Raw genomic sequence first — 21,633 nt, 5'->3', positions numbered from 1 at the left:
AACCGAGACCTGGGGACCCCACTTGGGAAGCTCCCCCCTGCCTTTTCGCCCATCGCCCCTCCAGGGACTCCCACGTTGACCTCCGCCCGCGACCAGAGTCGCCGACTCACAGCCGCTGGTTGGAGCAATGGTGCCACCTAGCGGACCATGTCGGAGCGGCCCACGGTGGCAGCGGCGGGGACCCCAGCCTCGAGGGGGTGCTAATGACAGGCTGGAGTGGCGCTTCAGCACCATCGTGGGTCGGACAGCTCCTCCCGCCCCCAGCCCTCGAAACCCGTCTTCCGAGCCCCTCGGAAGGGACCCAACGGAAGACCTAGAAGGAACTCCGAACCTACCCAGACCGCATCTGACAGCCCCCGGTGGCCAGTCTGCGAGGCTGGAGTGCGGGAACCTACTACTCTCCCTTCTCTAAACCCTCCCTCTTTCCGCTTTGTCCAGCCTAAGTGGTGGACACTAAGCGGCCCAGGGCTGCGGAGGGGAGGGTCACGCATATGACTGTCCATACTACACTCTCAGACGCCGCGTTCCTCAATTTTTACTAGAGAGGAGCCCAGGGGAGGGCTGGGGAGTAGACGGGAGCTCCTATAAATCCAGAAACCTGCAATCTCTGCCCCCGGAATCGAGGCACAAGTCTGTTGGCAGGCTCCAGGACAGCCAGGGAGGTGGAAAGCCGGTTGGTCGAGCCGGAGGCTGGTGGAGCGGAGGGCGGACCTGCGGGCTCTAGGGCCGCGCGGAGTTCCGGCGGTGGGCGGGTCGGGGGCGGTGCGCGCGCAGCCGCAGACGGCGGCCCGATGGAGCCCGAGCTCGACCCTGCTGCTGTGGAGGTTCCCGCCGGGCGCGTGCTCTGGTGCGGTCCGGCCCGCGGAGGCGCGGGGCACGCGGAGAGGGCGCGGGGGAAGGGGACGGGAATCCCGGACGGGGCCGCGCGGCTCCGAGTGCGCCGCGCTGACCCCGCGTCTCTTCCTTCTCCAGTGCCCGGGAGCTCCTCGCTGCCCGCTCGCGGTCCCAGAAGCTGCCTCAGCGCTCGCATGGGCCCAAGGACTTCCTCCCCGACGGCTCGGCCGCGCAGGCCGAGCGGCTGCGCCGGTGCCGCGAGGAGCTCTGGCAGCTGCTGGCGGAGGAGCGCGTGGAGCGCCTGTGAGGGGGGCGGGCCGGGGCGGGGCCGGGGCAGGCGGGACGGCCGGACCCCGTCGACTTCACGGGGGAACTCAGACGGACCCCCTCCCCACTCTTCGGCAGGGGCAGTTTGGTGGCTGCCGAGTGGAGGCCGGAAGAGGGCTCCGTGGAACTGAAGTCTCCTGCGGTGAGAGGCGGGGCTCGGGGAGAGGGAGCCGCCTTCTCTGCCTTCCTGGCTCCTTTGTGACATTTGCTCTGGGTTCTACACAGGGTAAATTCTGGCAGACCATGGGCTTCTCAGAGCAGGGCCGGCAGCGACTTCACCCCGAAGAGGCCTTATATCTGCTGGAGTGTGTGAGTGGGGCCCCCGGAGCGTGAGGAAGGGTTGGGAGCAAGGAACCGAAAGGACATGTTTTTACTAGAGTAAGAGTATATACACAACTGAGGATTCAAAAAGCTTGTAACCCGAATTCTAGAACCGGAGACAAGAATACCATGCAGGCAGCGGGGATTCCCGTCCAAATTAGTGGTGGTGCCCTCCTTTCCTGGTTGGCCACGTTCTTGCTGTGACGCTGGGGGCGGAGGAGAGGGGGAGGGAAGGGCGCCCATGTATCACCGCCTGGATGTTGCCGCATTGGTTGAGCCACTGCAGGAAGGTCCACAAGCTGAGCTGTTGGCCCCACTTGCAGGGCTCCATCCAGCTTTTCCACCAAGATCTGCCACTGTCTATTCAGGAGGCCTACCAGCTACTGCTGAGTGAGGACACTATGACTTTCCTGCAGTACCAGGTATCTGCCACCCTCTCCCAGGGGAGCGACCATCCATCCACTGAGTCAGTGAGGATTTATAAGTACCCATGAGGTGCTAGACACAGAGCTATGTGCTGGAACTACAAGACAGCCAAGGGCTCTGCTCTCGTGGTGCCTGCATGCTAGTGGTGGCAATTGGGAATAAGTGAGCAAGCAACTGAATGACTGACTTCACAGAACTGAGGGCTGGGAAGAAGACAAAGCAGGGGAGGGGCACAAGGCTAGAGACATAAATGTGGACATCATGAACGCGTGGATGGCTGTCAAACCACAGGGCTGTACGGGAACGTGGCCAGAACAGAGGGCTGGGTCTGAGACCTGGAGCATTCCAGTGTGAGGAGGTCAGGGGGAAGATAAGGAACCAGAAACAGACCGAGAAGTGTCTGACAACGTAGGAAAAAAACCAGGAGAGGTGGTATCACAGAAGCCAAAAGAAGGAGAAATGATTTTGGCTATGTTGAAGGCTGCTGAGAGATCAAGCAGGATGGGGTCAGTCCTGCGTACATCTCTCTGACATGGGTATTAGAACACAAGGATGGACATGTGGTTCTTTACCAAAGACCAGTCCTACCCTACCCCTGTCTGTGGAGGTGTAGGGTGGAGTGGTAGGGATGGGGGTGTGCTATCACCTTTGGCCACTTCCTTGTTCACACTGTGGTCAGGAGCTTTGCTCCGGACAGCTTTTCTTTTTAAAGATTTTATTTATTTATTTGACAGAGAGAGACACAGCGAAAGAGGGAATACAAGCAGGGGGAGTGGGAGAGGGAGAAGCAGGCTTCCCGCGGAGCAGGGAGCCCGATGCGGGGCTCGATCCCAGGACGCTGGGATCATGACCTGAGCCGAAGGCAGACGCTTAACGACTGAGCCACCCAGGCGCCCCTCTCCGGACAGCTTTGATATCATAACATTCTAGCGTGTAGTTCTTTTCCTGATTTATCGGTTATCAGCTTTTTTGGGATTTTGCATTTAAATCAAGAAACTGCTAAATGTCATTTGTGCCCAGAGTAAGGTAAGCAAGAGACAGGAATTCAGAGACTGAGACCTTAGTTTGGGGAGGGTTTTTATAATGGAGTATGGTCCAACCAATCCCAGGGTCTGGGATTGGGGTGTGCAGGAGGGGCAGGGGAGGGGGCATGGGGAGTGGCTCCTGTTTGGAGGAACTATTTGGTGTTTTCAAAAGTGGACCTCTGATCTTTATTTTTTCTCTTTGAGGCATTCAGCCACCTGAAGAGACTGGGCTACGTGGTTCGGCGATTCCAACCAAGGTAAATCCCGATCCCATTCCCCTCCCGTTTGTTCCAGTCCTGGGACCTGGTAGACGAGCCCCAAAGTGGAAATGGCCTCTCTTGACCTAGAATCCTTGGCTGGAGCTGCAGCTCCCTGGGCATGGGCTGGGGGCCTCTGTTGGAAGTGCTCTACTGAGAGGCACATTGGGACAAGTCTGGGTCATTTCAGCTTCTCCTGGGTTTTCAAATTCAGCCCCATCTTCAGCCTGTTCACTCCGCAGATAACATTTGAGCACTTACAGCTCACGACAGTGCACTAACACGTAGCTGGAATACCAGAACAGTGCCTCAGTGGGTAAGCAGATTTGTCTAGTGCAGCCTAGTGCATGCATGAATGAAGGGCCAAGTGAGGAATGAACAGTTGAGTAGGGTCTCACATTCCTTTGGCTATGCTATATGTTCTTTCCTTCTGGGGCCTCTAAAGATGATCACCTTAGTAGCCCAGCATTGCTAAGAGCCACAGAGACCATCGCATGGGCCAAAAGGATGGAAACTGGTATACTCTTTACTGTTTCACAGTATGTCACGAAAGCTCTAGAACAGTTATGCCCTTTAGTTCCTAAAACTGGGATACAGCCCAAGGAAATAGGCACAGATGTGTGTGTAAGTTCACCTGTCAGAATGTTCATTCATTCATTTGACAATATTTTGATTCCTTACTGGGTGCCAGGCCCTGTGCTCGTTGCTGAGGAATTTCAGAGAGCAAAATCATTGCCCCCACAGAACTTGCATTTAGTGGGCAGCTTACCCAAAACATTATCACTTTGCAAAATTGGCGAACTTGGAAACATCCTGTGAGTTCAATGGGGAAGGCACGGTCACACAAAATTGAGTTTGTCCCTTAGAGCAGCGCGGTCCTGTAGAACTTTCTGCAGTGATAAAAGCTTTCCAGGTCTCTGCTGTCCAATATATGTGGCTTGTACAACTGTAGGACTGAATTTTTATTTAATTTTAATGGATTTAAATTTAACCTAAGTCATCCCTTGTGTCTAGTGGGTACCATCTGGATGGTGTAGCCTTAGCACCATAAGAAAATCATGGTAGGGAAGAATGCTATAGTCAGAGGGGCTATGTCCATAGTTTGTTATTGAGAGTAAGAGATTAAACAGCAGTATGTTAGTAACAAGGTTTTTTTTTAAAGATTTTATTTGAGAGAGAGCGGGCAAGTACAGGAGCCGGAGGTGGGGGGTGCAGAGAGAGAGGGAGAAGCAGACTCCCTGCTGAGCAGGGACCTCAAATGTGGGGCTCAATCCCAGGACCCCAAGATGATGACCTGAACGGAAGGCAGATGCTTAACTGACTGAGCCACTCAGGCACCCCAGTACAATGTAATTTTTGATAGAAAAAAACATGGGTGTTTATAAGAACCAAAGATGTTTATGAGTATTTTTATTTTTCTGTGTTTTCCAAGTTTTCTGGTCTCTTGATTTTTCTCACTAGTGATTAATCATTTATTGCTGGCTCTGTAGGAGCCCCGGTTCCAGTAAGTCTCTGTTTAAAGGGGCCATTGGTGAGACCCAGAGGCCTGGGCAAAGACACATGGGCAGGCCCTTGTGGTTGCCCCCATTTACCCTGCTTGCCGGTCTGCCCAGGGACTTAGCCTTTGGGTTTGGCTTTGATCCTGGCCCACTGACTTGTCTTCTGGGCCAGTCCCTCACAAATTCCACTGGGAACTCCAGGCTGAGAAAGTGGATCTGTTGCCCATCCAATTCTCACCCCACAGCTCCATCCTGTCCCCTTATGAGAGACAGCTGAACTTGGATGGCAGTGCCCAGTGCTTAGCGGATCAGAATGGCAAGAGGAAGAGGAGGAGCTCCAGCTCTCGGTAATGCTCCCCACATGGCCACCCCCCCCCAGGGAGTTCTGGGGAGCAGAGCTGTTAAAGGAGTGCTCATTTTGGGGACCTTGGAGAATGCATTGGCTTAAGAGCTGGGCTTGGGTGGCTCCCTTGTAGGATCCTGGAGGCAGTAGGATATGTGTGGGACGTGTGCATCTCAGACATCAGGAGCAGACGTGCTGAATTCCCCCCCCACGTCCCTCAGGTCCATTAATAAGAAGGCCAAGGCCCTGGAGAATCCCCCACGGGGGGTGAATGAGACACCTGAGAGCCTGACAACCTCCAGCCCACCTCCTTGCAACGAGGACAGCCGATGCGTAGAGGAGAAACCTCAGGAGTCAAGCCCTGTAAAGGGCCCAGTGGGCCCATCTCAGCTTCTGGGATCCCTGGAGCCCTGGCCTGACTTGGCTAACAAGGGGGTGGGGTGCAGCCAGGAGAGTGGCAAAGTAGAGAATGGGGTCAAGGGGGTTTGTAAGCCACGCTGGAACTTTGAACAGATCTCCTTCCCCAACATGGCTTCAGATAGCCGCCACACCCTTCTGCTTGCCCCAGCCCCAGAGCTGCTCCCGGCCAACGTCGCTGGGCGGGAGACAGATGCTGAATCCTGGTGCCAGAAGCTGAACCAAAGGAAGGAGAAGCTCTCCAGGCAGGAACGGGAGCAACAAGCAGAGGCCCAGCGCTTCCGGGAGGATGTAAACTCAGATCCCGAGGTGCAGTGCTGCTCCAGCTGGCAGGAGTACAAGCAGCTGCTGCAGAGGAGGCACCTGCAGAAGAGCCAGAGCCGCCCCCCGCACCTGTGGGACCAGCCTGTCAGACCCTTGCTGAGTCCTGGCCAGACAGATTCCCCAGGTAGCCCCTCACTCTGCCAAAGCCCCACAGGCCCCCGGCAGCTGAGGAGTCATAAGACCGTGAAAGGGACATGGATTGGCCATGGCTAATTGAGGCTTAAGAAAGATGGGGCGGAGAGAGCTGTCCGGTGGAGTGGAACCCACAAGGACAGTCTGTTCTCCTGGAAAGCAGCAAAGGGACCCATGTGGGAAGGTTTGGAAATGGCAAGTCTGTGTCTGGGAAGAGGCAAGGGGGAATAAAACTACAACTATATCCTTAAAATAATAAACAAGATGCATGTGGATGGCTCTGCCACCAACTAGCTGTGATCCCTGTTCTCCCAACTCTGTGAGGGGAGCAAGGAGGCACCATTGTGGCCAAATAAAAGGAAGGCTTACTGTGTACGCCCTGCATGTTTAAGAATAGGGAACTAACAGGGCAAGAACAGTATTAAGAGATTCAGAATTCTTTACAATCCTTAAGGAGAACGTGGGAGATTCTAAGTAACTAGACTAGGGTTGCCAGATGAGTTCAGTTTGAAGTTCAGATAATCAACTAATTTTTTTTAGTATTAAGTATATTCCAAATATTGCATGGGACATGCCTACAATTTTTTTTTTTTTAATCTGTTAAGTCTGGCAACACTAAACTAGATGGCAGATTCAGAAACGTCAGAGGAGTCTGTAGATGGTTGACTTCCCTCCCAATACCTTATTTTCACTGTCCTTGCAGCCACAGCCCTTCAGCATATCTCTGTGCTGCAGACCACACACCTTGCTGATGGAGGTGCCCGGTGAGTCTCCAGGTAGTGCCTATCTCCAGAGTACCTTGGCTGCCAGCAAGAGTTGGCAGCTGGGACTTGACTCAGTTGGACATGAGCTGGGGGAATCATTCCAGGGCCCCCTTAGCCTGGCTGATATTCATGTGTGTCTAGGGTAGGGGGAGGGGTGAAAGGCAAGAGGTGGATTTAGCCCGAGGGTTCTGAGACAGGCCCCTGCCCAAGTGGCACCTCACAGCTGGACCTCCCCCTGCCCAAGTGGCACCTCACAGCAGGACCTCAGTTCCCCTGGATGAGGCTGCTTTGGATTTGCGGGAGGGAAAGCATGGCATGGAAAGAAGAGGAGGAGGAGGGCAGTCCCTGTTTCTTAAGGTTTCTCACTCTGTCCTCAGGCTGCTGGAGAAGTCTGGGGGTTTGGAGATCAGCTTTGACATTTACCAGGCTGATGCCGTGGCCACATTCCGAAAGAATAACCCTGGCAAGCCCTACGCCCGGATGTGCATTAGTGGGTACGAGACCAGTGAGCACTACCCCCAGGCTGCTGCCACTTCTCTTGTAAACCAAGTGGACCTCCCCTCTGTGCCCCTAGGCAGTTTGCCAGTCTGAGAGGAATCAGAGGTCCAGAGAGCTGTGACTGACTCAGGGCCACACAGCCAGTCAGTGCTATAGGAACCAGAGCTTCCCAAGTCCTGAGCCCTCATTCCTGGCATCTTTGGTAGTCTCTCCTGTGCCAACTTACTGCAGGGCTCACCCAGCAGAAGGGATGTGAATCAGAGGGATTCACAGGCTAAAAGTGGTGAGAATCTCACTCTTCTTAGCCCCTGTACCCAACGAAGGCTCTGGGTTCCTATTGGAGAACTTAACAGAGCCACACAGTTTGCAGACAGGAGAGTCCAGAGGCCAGACTTCTTGCACCCTCAACTCCTGTCTTAGAATTTCCCTTTCTGGTAGCCTGAGAGGGCTGGGGGCTCAGAGCTTATGGGTGGCCTATGTCCACGTCTCAGTCTAACTTTATCCCTGCAGATTTGATGAACCAGTTCCAGACCTCTGTACCCTCAAGCGGTTATCCTACCAGAGTGGGGATGTTCCTCTGATCTTTGCCCTGGTGGATCATGGAGACATCTCCTTCTACAGCTTCAGGGACTTCACGCTGCCCAGGGATCTGGAACACTAATCACCCCGCTCTGGCAGGGCATGGGACCTGCTCTGGGGGACCTGGACTGTCTACTCTCAGGGACCATCTCAGCTGCCTCCTATACCCAGACCCTGACCTGTAGCTTCAGGGGCTAGTCTGGGCCTTGGCCCTGGGTGTCTGATGCTTGCAGGAGAACGAAGCCATGCCCCCCCTACCTGGCTTCCATAGTCCCAGGCCTGAGATTGCTCTCGTGCAGTGATCCCCTTGGAACTCAGGACTAGATTTCAGAGACCCAGCAGGGTGGGGCAGAAGAGAGGAGGACTCTGTGCCTTTAAACGAGAGGGTGCCTGCTTCGTACGATAAAGCCAAAGCCATTAAAAAATAGATCGCTTTTCTGCTGTGGCTGGAGATAATGGACAAGTCCCGAGCCTGAGCCTCAAGCGCTCCTTTCTCTCCCCTACACCCCCGCCCCAAGTCTCGATGTCCGTGGACCTGGCCCCCAGGCCCTCACCCCTGTTCTGCCGGGCCACAGACAACGCTGCTTTTTCTGGCGCGGGAGCGAAGAGAAGTCTCCCCGGGAGGGCAAGAACGCGACCCCGCACCTTTCTCAGGGCCTGCGCTCAGGGGACGGGAAGTCACAGACCTAATCAGCTTGGCTTTCTGAATGGTAGTCCGCGGAGGGAGGCTGGCGCCCCATCGGGCTTTCCCTGAACGCAGCCGCTTCGGGATAGAAGGGCGGCAGACAGGCGCCACGTCGGCGCGGCTTGAACCCCAGTGGCTTCGGGTCGTGCTGTGGAGCGCGCCATTCTCATCCCTGGCCTCCGCTCCCGCCTCTCGTCGCTCCAACTCACTCCCCAGTTGTGCTAAAAACTGGTCAATGTTGCTGTCCTTCGGGGCCTTGAGCGCCTTCCTCCCTCCGCAGCGACTCGGAGGACGGGGGTCCAGGCTTGGGGCCCGCCCCGAGGGGAGGCGCCTCGCCGCGACGCCCCCGTCCCCAGGCCACCTCGCTCTTGGGTCCCGAAACCGGGCCCAGTGTCCGCCGGTCACCCGCTCTGATTGGGTTGGGCGTCCTCGGGAAGAGCAGGCTCGGCTACGTCCCTCCCTCAGCCGCTCCGGGCCGGCGTGGGGGAGGGACGGCTACCCTCGGCGGTCGGGCCTGGGAAGCGGCCCAGGATGCCGTGCGTCCCAGGGACTATTTCCTCCCGGACGCGGCAGGACACTGGGCGCAGCGCGCCGTCCTGAGTCCAGGTGCGCGCAGGTGAGGCCGAGGGCGGGCCCGCAGTGCCTCGTGCATATTCACGCCGGCCGCGGTCCCGCCCCCGCGCTCCCCGGGGCCGAGGATTGGCCCGGGAGCGGCCGCCGCCCGCCCCCCAAGGGCGCCCTAGCTGCGCTCCCGCCCCGTCGGCTCAGAGCTCTGGAGGGGCGGGGCTAGGCTCGGGGGCGGGGCCGCTGGGGCCCGGCGCTCCCGGCTCGCCCTTTATGTAAATAGCAGCGGCTCCGCCCCCTGCTCGCCGCGCCGGAGGTGAGCAGGAAGGAGACGGCCGCCCAGCAGCCCGTGAGCCGGCGGCGGAGTGAGCGGACCCGGCGGCCGGTTCCGTGGAACGCCGAGGCCTCGGGCGGGGGCCGGCCTGGGGCTCCAGGTGAGGCGCGGGCCCGGAAACACCCAGCCGGGTCCGCCCCCTCGGGGTGCCCTCCACTCGGGGCGGGAAGGCGGGGGAGGGCCGGGACCCCTGCTTTCCCCGGGCAGGGCGGGGAGAGCTGTGCGCGGGTCCGCGCGCCTCGCCCTGGATCCCGTGGCTCCGTTTGGGCGAAGGACACCTGTAGGAAGTGCGGCTGGGAACTTTTCTCTGCCTGATCCGTCCGCGTTTACTGAATTTGAGCTTCGGGTTTGCCTAATAGTGTTGGTTCTGGGAAACGGAGAAACAAGTGCCCGGCCCCGGCTGAGTGCAGGAGGTCACCGCGAGCGGGGGTGGGATCCCGGGTCCTTGGGCCCCACGTGGAAGGCCCCTGGCCCAAGAGGCTGGCGACGCGCGTCTCAGGTAGCCCGCTCTCTGCGAGCAGCGGCCGCAGCTCGTTACCTCGCCGGCTTAGTCCCTGCCCCTGCCATCTGGGCCCACTCTCTGCCGGCCCTTTGTGCCTCCTAATCCCCGGACGCAGGAAGCCCGCGGGAGGGGCTTCGGTCTCTGGGTCTTTCTCCGCCTCTGGCGGCCTTGGACACCTTAAGGGAAGGTATGGAGATCCAGTATGTTTTCCACGACAACGGGGGTGGAGTTGCGCTGTGATACGTTAGGACTTGGTGAGGAGTGAAAAATACCGTCTTGCCAAAGAAAGTGTGCAAAGTTTGCTCTTGGTTTGCCCCTGCTGGGCAGTTTGTAGACACACTGAGCTTTAGCTGTGGGGAGAACTGACTGTAACCAGGAGAACCGCGATGTGGTCCCCTCAGGCTCTCACCTGAGACCAGGTGAGCATTGGGTGAGGGGGCAGGGCTTAGACTCAGTGCCCCTTCCCATGGGGATCCACGTGCCAGATGCGGGGCGTCTTAACCTGGGCTCTTGGGATCCTCTGCAGAGTTTACAACTCAGAGTCCTGTCAGGCTGCAGAGGGGATTGTGAACAGGGAGGGGAGCTGGGAGGGAATGGGTGTGTCAGGGAGACAGAAAACCCCAGGTGGGAAGAACAGAGCAGCGGTACCGAATAGCTGTGGCCCAGCCCCGGAGAAGCCACCGTCAGAAGGGCTTTTGAGGAAGACAGTCTGCGTCTTCCAGAGCTAAGACATGGGAAGGGTCCTGGGAGAGATGGTCCTACTTATTTATCTCATGGGCAGAGCATTCCGATTTGGTTTTCTCTTTCTTTTTCTTTCTTTCTCTTTTTTTCTTTCTCTCTTTCTCTTCCTTCCTTCCTTCTTTCCTTTTTTCTTTTCTTTCGAATGTGGGCACGAGGCAGGGGGAGGGGCAGAGGGAGAGAAATCCTCAAGCAGACTCCTGCCTGGCAGCTCCATCTTAGGACCCTGAGATACTGACCTGTGCCAAAATCAAGAGTCCGTTGCTCAACCAACTGGGCCAACCAGGTGCCCCGGGTTTGGTTTTCTTAAGTGATCTGCCCACAGTGTTCACCTGTGGCAGTCAAGAGGCAAACCCAGCTCTGGGGGCTCTGACCACTCTTTTAACTCCTCTTCTCCAAAGTTAGACTAGGCCAGTCTCTGGGGGGGCCACTGGACAGTGTTTGCAGCGTCTGAGGTCAGTCTGCATCCCTACTTTTCCTTGAGTCAATGGAGTGCCTCTTTGGTGGTAGAATAATATAATTTTAATAACTTAATAATTGAGCACTTAGCAAAATTTTAATACAGTCACATTGAAAGAAGAAAAGGGCCCATAATTCCAGCTGACCCATTAGTTTAAAAAATTAAAAAGGTAATAGGAGCCCATAGTGGAGAAAGTGAAATGTTTTAGAAAGTGTGAGGGGGCAAAACTCCCTCTTGCTTCTCAGTCTTTTTCCTCAAACATGGTTCTTAAGTTTTTTAGTGTCTTCCCAGATAACAGGTGTAGCTCTGAATCATGCTGTGCTGATTTCTTGCTCCATAATCTTGGCTCAGTCACCTAACCATGCCAAGCCTCAGTGAGCCTTGTTGACAGGAGAATGGGGAAAAAAATGTCATGAACACAGTGGTCTGGCATAGAGCAGGTAGCAGGGTGGGGGAGCTGCTTAACTTGCTCCATAAAGCGTAAAAAGTTTCACTTGTGGGCCTTTGGACAGACACCTGAACCTTTTGGCCGTGCTTGCTGGGTTGTGAGGGAATTTGGCTTCTTTGTCCAGAAATCAGCCAAGAGGCCCTGATTTTTGAAAGCCTCTGGAGGTCAGACCTTCTAAAATGGGAATATTGTTCCTTGAAACTAGGGAGGCAGAGGTAGAGGACAGTGGCCTCTTCCAGCCTCACCTTGTGTTCCTGTGGGTGGCCCTTGGTACCTGCCCTGCTCTTTGGTAGAGCCAGGAGTGAGGCCTAATGGCCAGACCCCAGCTGGGGGCCTTTCCTGGGGAGAAGGGGGTGCACAATCTAATCTCAGCTTTTAGCAGAGGCTTGGCTGTATACATTCTGTACCCTGTTGGGGGTGGAGGGGATCACATTCTTATGCTGCTCTGTTGCCATTAAGGAGCTTTTCTGGGAATTCCATAGTGCTTTCAACCTCGTTTAGGGAAGAGGTGTCCTCCCCTGCCGGGACGTCCTGGCCCCAGGAGCCTGCACACCCCCCACCCCATAGAGAAAGTGGTATATGGAGCTGGAAATTGTGGAGCCTCTACCATCAGTCTGTGACCCCTTGTCTACCCACTGGAGACATTGAGCATCCCGGGCAAGAGTCTCCAGGAGCGCTGTGGGGTTTCCTGAAGGATTCCTCAACTTTCCGGATCCTTCTAGAAGTGTCGGGGGCAACTCTTGAGACACCTGAGTGGAGGCCCAAGAGGCCCATGGTCCCTGCTGCTGGGTTGGCTGCTCTGAGCAACACTGGCCGCTTGGACTTAACTTATCCTGAGTACTCAGCTCAAGAGAAGGCTTCTTATCTCACTCAGGCGATACTACTATCAGGGCTCCTCCTGGGTCAAGACATGCCAAGTCTGTTTGGCAACTTTGTTTTCCCCTACCCAGGAGCAGTTTGCAGGGAAAAGTAGGGTATGGGGCAGGAGAGGGGCGTCCCCCAGGGGGTACATTGGTGCTGCTTGCTCTTCTCCAGCCTTGGCTCCCAGGGTTCCCCAGGACACCGTCCCCTCCCTGTGTCCTGGCACCATGGGGCTGTGCCCAGTTCCCTTTGAGGTGACCTTCCCTCCCGCCCTGCCTCTCAGAGGCAACTGGTACTTTGAAGAGTCACTCTGCTCCTTCCCCTACCCAGGAACCACAGTGAATTCTTGAGCTAGGAGAGGCTCCTCTGGGCGTGGGGACAGGGAACCTGCTAGGTACCTGACTCTACTCTTAAGGAATTCAGCAGAGACTAGAGTCTTCTCTCAAGACACCTGACTCAGTGTTCCCAGGTTTGTTGAGAGGGACATCTGGGCACAGGACTACTTGACTGTAGTAAATAATACTGTTCTTGGATCCTCCTTGCTGAGGAGCTGGGTATCCTGGAGCCTTGGTCTGAGGCAGGGCCCACAAAGGTACCCCAGCAGGATGCCAGGCATGATGTCTACATGACCCTGGCCTTGGCCAGAGACTTAAGAACAGGGTGGGGGATTCCCCTAAGGGGCCCCAGCCCAGTGCTCTTTGGGGTCAGTGGTTTCCAACTAGAGAAGACCTTTACCTCGTTGATCTCTATTCAGTCCTGGCTGTCCACTCAATCATGCAATGAGTATCTACTGGTGCCTCCAAGGCAAAGATCTCTACCATCCCAGGACTCACATTCTAAAGAGTGGGGAGCGTGAGTAACAGGAAACAAGCATAAGTAATAAAATAAAAGTGTTAAAAGGTGATTTGAGTTATATAGAATAAGAACAAAGTAGGAGTTTGGGGTGGGGGGGCAGGTTGCAGCTTGAGGAGATAAGGGTGGCCTCAGCGAGAAGGCCACATTTGAGCACAGATTTGCAGGAAGTGAGGGAGTTCTTCAAAGAACATGAGCATCTCTCATGTGTCCAGGCGCTGAGCACTGGGGGTGCAACCATGGACAGGACAGGCACGGTCCCTTTCCCCTGGACCTGACATCTTTTGGAGGCTCTGTGAGTCAGCTGTCAAGTTTTGAGGCAAGTAGGAGGCTGTGGAATGGGGCCTGATAGGATGGGCCAGACAGCCTACCACCCCCACCCCAGGCAAGTTGTCCACCTCCTCCCTGGAATGGCTTTGCTCTTTGGGCTTGGCCATATCCAATCTGTCACTTCCCTGGAGAGAGTCTGATGCTGGGTTGCAGATAAGGGACTGAGGCCCCTAGAATGGGGATGTGTTCAGGGAATGCATGTATTTCTACTCTTCCCCACCGCCCCCTCCCCAAATCCTCAGGGGCCTTGGGAGGAAACCCTACAGGAGGAGCCTTGGGTGTGGCAGGAGGGCCCTCCCAGGGTTGTGGGACTGGCTTGTGGCTCCTTAGGATGGGGGTGGAACACGACACTGATCTGGGCCTAGCCAGGGAGGGTGAGATCAGGCTCTGGCTGCTCACCCAGGTTGTCCCATCTGGACTACTGCTGGCCAGCCCCCTTGATCTGTGAGAGAGGCCTGAACTGGGCAGACAGAGGCTTCTGCAGTCAGGTTGGAGTTCAGACTGGGGTTCGGAATCTTACTGCTTGGGCTTAATAGCTCTCTCAATCGGTTATTTCATAACTAATAAAATAACATGAGATGCTGTGGGTAAAGTGCTTCAAGTGGCATCTTGCCATAGTTTGGTCTCAATCTTTTTATTTTATTTTATTTTTTTTATTTGAGAGAGAGCGAGCATGAGTGGCGGGGGGGGGGGGGCAGAGGGAGAAGAAGAAGCAGACTCTCCACGGAGCAGGGAGCCCGATGCGGGGCTCGATCCCAGGACCCTGAGATCATGACCTGAGCTGAAGGCAGATGCTTAACTGACTGAGACACCCAGGCGCCCCTGGTCTCAATCCTTTTTATTACCTAACAACAGCAGTGACAACCCTCTGGTTCCTGTCCCCTCTCTGGGTGTTCTCTCATAGTCCCACCTCCCACCTAGTCCCACGGCCTTTCAGCCACAGTTTGGTTGCTAAGCTGCTGGCCAGGGCCCTGTCCGGTGCCTCTGGGAGATTGGGTTCCAGGGTAACACGGGCGCTTGCAAAGCAACCTTGGGCATGGCGAGTTGACACAGACAAGATGCTGGAGGGGTCTGCAGCTGCCCCTGCCGGTGAGAGCCCTGCCCCACCACTCCCCTTGGTAGGAGGTTCAGGGTGTACTCACACCCCTCAGACGGAAGGACACAGCCACACACAGGCCTCACACAGGATGTCGGGAAGGGAGGGCAGCCTCTGCAGCAGCAGGGGGCTGTGGGGAGCACAAACAAAGGGGAGAGGAAAGGAGAGCTGGGGACTTTAGTTCACACTGTTTGTGCTCCTGGAGATCAGGACCACAGCCGGGTGGCGAGGGGCGCCTTTCCCTTGGGCCACGATGCCCAGAGCCCTGCCCCTGAGCATAGCCTCTCCCAGCAGATGGATGGAGCTGACTGGGTTATCGAGCTGCCTTCTTGGCGGCTGGCCCATCACACACGTCCAGGACAGATGGGCTCGGCTTGGCCAAGCCTCTGTCTCATGGACAAACAGTACCTGTGTGGGGTGAGCAGCCTGGGCTGGGGCCCCGCCTTTTTCCTCCCCATAGCATCATCAGATCTGCTGCTTAGAGCAGGGGGTCAAGACAGGCCTGCGCCAGAGGGTTGTTTTGTCTCTACCTCTCCTGATCTCTTTACTGAGCTTCTGAGATGCAAAGGGGCAGGGTCTAGGCACGTCTCCACAGTGGGGTCTGCACAGAGGATGGGAAGGGAAGCCAGGCTGTGAATTTACCAAGTAGACAGCTCTCCTGTCTTTTCCAGGGCGGGCATTAGGGGGTGGGGAGACCAGTCTTAGACCCTGGCAGGATTCGTGGCGGATGGCAGTGTTGGGTGATTGGAGTGGCAAGAAGGAAAGGGAAGCACCGGGTCAACCTCCCTCAGGGAACGCACAGGCTAGTTCCACACACGAGACACAGAGCTGTGTGGAAAATTGGTTAGAATCAGGCCACACACACACACGTGTGCCATTGGTCAGCGAGCCTCACATGGGCCAGCCCTAAACCCCGAGTGCCCACACCCAAGGGAACAGAGGGCAGAACGGGGAGGGCTGCTCGGAGTTTGGTCCTGTCAAGGACAGAGGGTATGACAGGCAGGAACTGAGATAGAGTCCAGGGGATGGAGAAGGTGTTTCTTAGGAAGCCCCCTCTCAGGGGTCATGCTCTGGCCAGGTGGCATGCCCAGTGCAGGAAGCCAGAACCCTCGGAGCTTTTTACACATCTCCAGTGACTTGGCGTCAGATTCTTCTTGGCATCCCCGTTGGGCATGGCCTATAAAGTAGTAGTGTCCTTTACCCCCAGGTCCTGGGACCCTGAAGCCGAGGTCAGACAGCTGGTCCCACCCACCTGTCCCTTCCCTGCCTCTGCACCCATTTGGTGTCTAGGCAGCAGGCCTCTCCCCTGCTCAGGTTACCATGGCTGGAGGGGAGCCCAGCCCCTAAGAGAGCAGGAGCGATCCCACCGACAGGACTGCCTCCTCTGAGCTTAGGGCCACCCTCCTACCTGGCCACTACCTGGGCCTTCACCCCTTCTCCCATGTGATCCTCTTATCTACCCTGCCTGGGAGGCAGATAAACCAAAAGAAGAAAAAAAATCTCTACTAATCCCCTGCCAGTGTGGTGTCTATTTAAATAAATACAAATGTATGTATTTATAAATAAAATATCTATATATAAATATAAATATATAGATATTTTTAGTAGAGTTTACCTGACTTTAGGGTACATTGTACATATGTTTCTATGTCCATTGTTTTCTGCCCTTTTAATGAGTATAGTATGCCTTTGATCAAGACCCTGAGCATACTTCACCTGCTCCCTTCTGATAATTCTTTAATGACCAGCACAACGAGGCTGGGAAGAACATTCGAGGAGCTAGATGGGTGCCCTTGTCCATGGAAGTTTTAGGGACCGTTTTAGCATAAGGTGGTCGAGCACTGAAAGAGGAGGGGGAGAGTGATCAGGACAGATTCAGAAAGAGAATACTTTTTCTAGATGGATTGCATGAGGGGCAGGTGGGTTATTTCAGATGGAAGCACAGAGACTATAGCAGAAGGGGCCTGGGGTCGGGGCTGAGCAGATGGGCCGGCCCTGAGCAGACGGGGGCTATGGGGTGGGGGAGAGCAGACCGAGGCTGACCCTGCCCAGGACTGTCAGTGGGCCCCCAGTGAACTGGGACTGAAGCCGTCTGCTGTGGCCCGCCAGGCCCCCCTTTCTGACCCACTCCATCTCTCCTGTTGCCTGCACTTGGCCCTTTGCTTGTCGTCATCCTCCTGGAAGATGCAAGCTTGTTCCGTTTCCCCTGACACGCCCTGCCCCCGAATCTTAAGCGGCTGACCACTTCCTATCGTTCAGGTCTGGGTGGAGGCATCCCTACCTCTGTTCATTCATTCAGCAGGGGTGCCTCAGTGAAAAAGAGGGCAGAATTCCTGAGTAAGAATGAGAAGGCTCAAAGGCTGATCCTCGGAGAGGGGCGCACGGGTAATAAACAAGATTAGTAAGGGGACTGTTGCACTGTGACCAGTGCTAAGGAGCAAAGCCAAGCCGGGAAGTAGGAAGGAGAAGGTCCAAGAAGGGACATTTGAGTGGAGGTGAGAGAGAGAGTGGGTGGGTATCTGGAGGAAAAGCATCTCAGGAAAGGAACAGCAAACCCATAGACCCAGACCCAGGAATGTTCACCGAGTCCTTCCAACCACACCCTGGTCACTCCGGGCCCCTTCCTTCATTTCTTTGTTGGTCCTGCTCTCTATCTGAAACCATCCTACTGACTGATTTGTGTACTTGGGCGTCATCACCCACTCCCCTGCAAAGATGTCAGCTTGGTGAAATAAAGGGTCTTGTCTGTCTTTTTGCGCTGTTGTGTCCCCAGTCCTAGGACAGTGGCTGCTCCATGCCAGGTACCTGGCATGGCTCCCACTCCTGCCAGCAGACCGGTGCATCCCCTTCACAGACGAGCTCGCTGGGCCTCGAGCAGCTGCCTTGGGAGGCCACCCCGCTCAGACGAGCTGAGCTGTGGTGGTTGAGCCCTGGCTGTTGGTCCTAAGCCCTGGCTCTTTCCCTTACAACCCCCACACCCCATTTCCCACCCCCAGGAGTGGGCTGAGGAGGTAAGATCAGTTCCATACCAGGGAGCTCCAGGTCCGGGTTCCTGGAGCTTCTCTCTGGAGAACCCACTTAGCTGGGGTCAGTGGATCTGAGGGTTTGCCTGGAGGTGAGTCTAGCCGGTCCCAGACCTGTTCCCCTTCAAGAAGGGGTGGCACTTTTGACGCCTTGACCTGGGCAGTTATTTCTGTGTTGGGAGCAACAGTGAGGGGTTGGCGGGAGTGAGGAAGAAAGGCCTCTGTTGGTCTTGGCTCCCTCACTCCATGCCCTTGAGGTCCTGGGCCCCAATCCACTCGGTTGGCTCTGAGCTGAAGGCCTGCATACGCCCGTGCCTTTCACTTGCAGGGCTGTAATTAGGCACCCTCTGTCCTGTCCTCACCATCTTTCCCTACCTCCCAGAGTCCTTAGATTTGGAGTTCACCAGACCTGGGGGCAAATCCAAGTTCTGCTGGTTTCTCCTCAGTGACCTTGGACGAGTTACCCAGCCTCTGTGGTCTTCCATTTCCTTGTCTACCACGTGGAGATCTTCCACTGAACTTCCAGGGAGGCTGGTGGAGGGTGAACAAACATCCGGGACGGGGTTTAGGTGTACCTTGTACAGAAGTTCGAAGGAAGGAGGGGGCAGGACGTGTCCCGACATGCCACTGTGCCTACTCCTGAGTAGTGGGATTTAGGGAGGATTTTCTCCTCGGGATTTTTTTGGTTATTTTATTTTTTTTTTTTTTAAATTTTTGTACAATAAGCAGGGATGACTCGAGCGAAATGTTTAAAAAGTAGTAAAAATAACACGTAGGGGTCTGGTATAGGGCCTGGTATGTAGCAGATGCTCTGAGGGCTTGGGTGGATGGAGTGCCTACCATCTCCCACCAGTCTCCACATCCCATCTGCCTCCCTCCTACCTGCACCTCCTTCCCCTGGGGCTGTGCCTTGTCACCCTCGAGCCTGTGTGGGTTCTTCAGGGCAGAGCCCAGATCACCCTCTCCCAGGAGTCTGCAGGCCCCTCTCCTCCAAGGCACCACTCCTAGCTTCCTCTGACTTCTGACCCAGTGACCTCGGCCCAGAAAGGGGAGAGTGGACGCCTCCGGGAGCCTGGAGCGGAGCTGCCGATTTATGAGCTTGGGCCTGTGCCGCCCTCCCCCGCAGCTGGAATGCGAGGCCATGGCTCAGCTGTTTGTCTGGGAGCCCCAGGGCTCTGTCACTGCTACAGGCCCAGGGGTGTTTTCACTCCCAGTCCCCAGAGCCTCCAAGATTTCCCTGTGTTTCTTCCCTGACCCGCTTCGGGACCTTGGGTCCGGTGGGCACCCGGGAGTTTCCCCGACTACCTGCCGATCTGGAAGGAAGTGGGGCTCCCCATTCTGCTCTGGCTCCCCCAAAATGGGAAGGCACAAATCTCTTGCATCTGTCCCACCCCCTCCTGCAAGTAGGGGTCTTTTCAGTGTCCCCAGAAGGTGATGGGCACTCTGGGGGCTGGTCTCCACCTGTTCCCAACTGGGGTGGTCTTTGGATTGCCCCACGATGTGTGTTTCTGCCAAGTGGGGTGACCCCTCCCAGCATGGCCAGCCCTTGGTGGTTCTGCCAGAGACCACCACCACGGCCCCCCTGTGCCGTCCACATGCCTTAGAGGGAGCCCCCAGTCTTGGACCACACAGGGTCCTTTCATATGCAGAATCCTGGCCCGATGGTTACTTTTTGTCAACTCACAAGAAGCCAGAAACTAAAGGGCATCTTTCAGGTCTCAGATACCTTCTCCCCAAGGACATCCACCATGTCGGGGCCAGGTGCTCCCTGAAACCTGCACTCCATCCTGGCCCCAAGTAAGCTCCTCCGGGGCAGGGACCGGGTCTGTTTAGTCTCTTTATCGAGTCCAGCTAGCCCTGAGCCCCTGTGTTCCTGAGGACAGGCCTTGGTGTCCTATGGTCAGTGGGAGGCCGTGCTGAAGCAAGCCGGAAACTGAAGTGAAGATCCTTCTCCCTTCCCCCAAGGATGATCCAGAAATAGTTCCCTTTGGATTGGGAAAGCATTCTACATTCAGATGGTTTGGGCGGATGGGTTTTGGGCCTTGAGCTGGTTTCTTTATTGGGAGCCAATTTCTTCTCCTGATAAGGCTCCACTTAGGCCCATGGGAAAGGGAGTCTCTCGATCAAGCGCACCCATCAGAGCCCAGGGGAGCTGGGACCCGGTTAGCCAGAGATGGGGGGCAGGGGGCCAGCCAGGAAGCCCACCAGCCTGGACCCTGGTTCCACCATGGGTCCTGGGCATGGGGTGCCATGGGCCTCCGACCACGCGCTCTGTTCCTCGCCCGCTCAGGCTCCTGACAGTTGTGGTGGGAGAGCCTTCCCCGAAGTCAGCAGGAAGAGTGTGCCCGGGGGTGCTGACTCCAGAGACCTCTGCCAGGCCTCTCCCCTCCCCCTGGTGGGGTTCTGGTCTGGGCGCCCAGGTGGACAGCCTTTGTATTTCTGCCTCCCAATTGGGCTCTGGAGAGAGAGGCTTGTGAAGTTTCCCTTTCTGTTTAGCTGGGGTTTTATGGTTTTTCAGAAAACAGGTTAACAATTAAGCTCATTAACCTCAGGGCCTCCATTCCTATAAAGCCAGGCGAAATGGCTTCCTCCCCCAGCTTCTCCCGCTGGCTTTATAAGGCCACGGTGGCCTGGAACAAGCGTTAGAGCTTCGACCAGCCCCAGACCTCCAGGTATAGACGTCCCTGGGGTTCCTGGACTGTCCTTCGCAGATGGAGCGAGGGCGCACAGGAAGGTGGATGGTGAAGCCGCTGCGGGCCAGGGCCGGCCACTGCTGGGCTTGGGGAGAGCGGCTGGGCTGGGCCAAGCCCTTGGTGCCTGGGAGCCATTGTGGGTGCTGGGGTCAGGGCTGCACGGCTGCCTCTCGCTGGTGGTCAATGGCTGCTCCTCGTTCTCTAGGGGGCTGCACACTAAGCACGATGAGGCGGTTCCTGAGGTCAGGACATGACCCTGCACGGGAAAGGCTCAAGCGGGACCTTTTCCAGTTTAACAAGGTAAGGGGAAGCACCGTGTTGTCCACCTTCACGGGCTGGGGCTGGGGCTGGGGCACTCAGGTGGCCTTTACCTGGATTAAGGTACTTCCTGGGCGCTGCCATACATGGGCGCCTGACTTTGGAAATGGGGTCTGGTTGGTGGGCTTTCCTGGGAAAGGGCAGTGGGATCCCCAGGCATCGGGACTCCCTGTCCCGAGTCTCACTGGCTGTGTGACCTCTGCAAATCACTCTGCCTCTTCCAGCCTCAGTTTCCCCACCTAAAAAATAAGGCTAAAACAACCTACCTCCTCACAGGCTGTGGAGGAGGCTCAGGGACAGGAAAGATGAAAGGAGGCTGAACCCTGCCAGGTGTAGCAATGTTCCTGTGATGCCCGGTCCCTGGGGCAGTGGCCGCAGCCCATGGCTGTCCCCTTTCTCCTCACATCGCCCCCACAGGAAAATGCAGCTTTCCCGGCAGGCAGCATGCAGTGATCCCTGTGGCTTCCTTGTGGCAGGCTTAGGCCTGGGTGAGCGGGGAGAGGCACCTGAAACAATGTGCCAAGGCTGGCATTTGGCTACCCCAACCCCAAACCTGCTCCTAAGGCCCCCTGAAGCCAGAGCGAGACCTGTCCCCCGAGATCACGGGGAGGGCCCCAGAAGCTCCACTAGCTTCCTCACGGTGGCCGGAGCCTGAGAAGGCCAGAGCTGGCCTATAAACAGGAGAAGCGCAACGCGGTTTATTAGCTCTGCAGCCACCTAGCAATCTGCCGCCGTTTCGGGGTAATTAGTGTGTCTTACGGCGGCTTTGATCTAGGCCCGTGGCCTGCATGCCCAAGCTTCCCTCTGCCCCCGAAGGTGGACTGCAGGAAGCGGAGCACCACGGTGCTCTGCTCCTCGGGGGCCCAGGGACCCCTCCAGGACATGCTTCCCCTCCAGCTTGGCCGCTTAGATATTGGGTGACCCTGTGCCCATCGCCCACAGCGTAGGCTTGTTACAAGGCTTGTATGGAGTTAGATAATTTG

The 21,633-nt window shown here is 56.3% G+C and overlaps 2 protein-coding genes across 8 annotated transcripts in view; both read left to right on the top strand.

Annotated features, from left to right (window-relative positions):
- The first annotated feature begins 770 nt into the window (after window positions 1-770).
- On the top strand, window positions 771-8,209 carry TSEN54 (tRNA splicing endonuclease subunit 54). Of its 5 annotated transcripts, XM_081804523.1 has the most exons (11): window positions 771-847; window positions 973-1,137; window positions 1,240-1,303; window positions 1,387-1,470; window positions 1,806-1,904; window positions 3,138-3,190; window positions 4,935-5,036; window positions 5,254-5,897; window positions 6,609-6,669; window positions 7,047-7,163; window positions 7,678-8,209. In XM_081804523.1, exons 1-11 carry the CDS (start codon window positions 792-794, stop codon window positions 7,826-7,828), a joined length of 1,596 nt encoding a protein of 531 aa, XP_081660649.1. In that variant the 5' UTR covers window positions 771-791; the 3' UTR covers window positions 7,829-8,209. The 5 variants fall into 5 exon arrangements, with proteins under 5 accessions (XP_081660649.1, XP_081660650.1, XP_081660651.1 ...); XM_081804524.1 differs by lacking the exon at window positions 1,806-1,904; XM_081804525.1 differs by lacking the exon at window positions 7,047-7,163.
- A 1,092-nt stretch (window positions 8,210-9,301) lies between these two features.
- The window catches only part of LLGL2 (LLGL scribble cell polarity complex component 2), a 32,973-nt gene continuing 20,641 nt past the window's right edge, over window positions 9,302-21,633 (top strand). For 2 of the 3 annotated variants that reach the window (XM_081804509.1, XM_081804508.1), the window contains exons 1-2: window positions 9,302-9,429; window positions 20,538-20,632. In XM_081804509.1, coding sequence (XP_081660635.1) covers window positions 20,558-20,632 — 75 coding nt within the window. In that variant the 5' untranslated portion in view covers window positions 9,302-9,429; window positions 20,538-20,557. Of the gene's footprint in view, window positions 9,430-20,272; window positions 20,312-20,537; window positions 20,633-21,633 lie in introns of those variants that run through there. The other variant, XM_081804510.1, reaches the window with a different exon arrangement.

This window comes from Leptonychotes weddellii, chromosome 15 (genome assembly GCF_054177405.1).
Source record: "Leptonychotes weddellii isolate Sample4059 chromosome 15, ASM5417740v2, whole genome shotgun sequence".
NCBI classification, from domain to species: domain Eukaryota; kingdom Metazoa; phylum Chordata; class Mammalia; order Carnivora; family Phocidae; genus Leptonychotes; species Leptonychotes weddellii.
Note: the sequence above shows the minus strand (reverse complement) of the source record. Positions and strands in the feature narration are given on the sequence as shown.

Coding starts and splice junctions, on each gene's coding strand:
- TSEN54 (XM_081804523.1), top strand. CDS start 792: ATGGAGCCCGAGCTCGACCCTGCTGCTGTGGAGGTTCCCGCCGGGCGC. Junction 848..972: donor CCCGCCGGGCGCGTGCTCTG/GTGCGGTCCGGC, acceptor TTCCTTCTCCAG/TGCCCGGGAGCTCCTCGCTG. Junction 3,191..4,934: donor GTTCGGCGATTCCAACCAAG/GTAAATCCCGAT, acceptor CTCACCCCACAG/CTCCATCCTGTCCCCTTATG.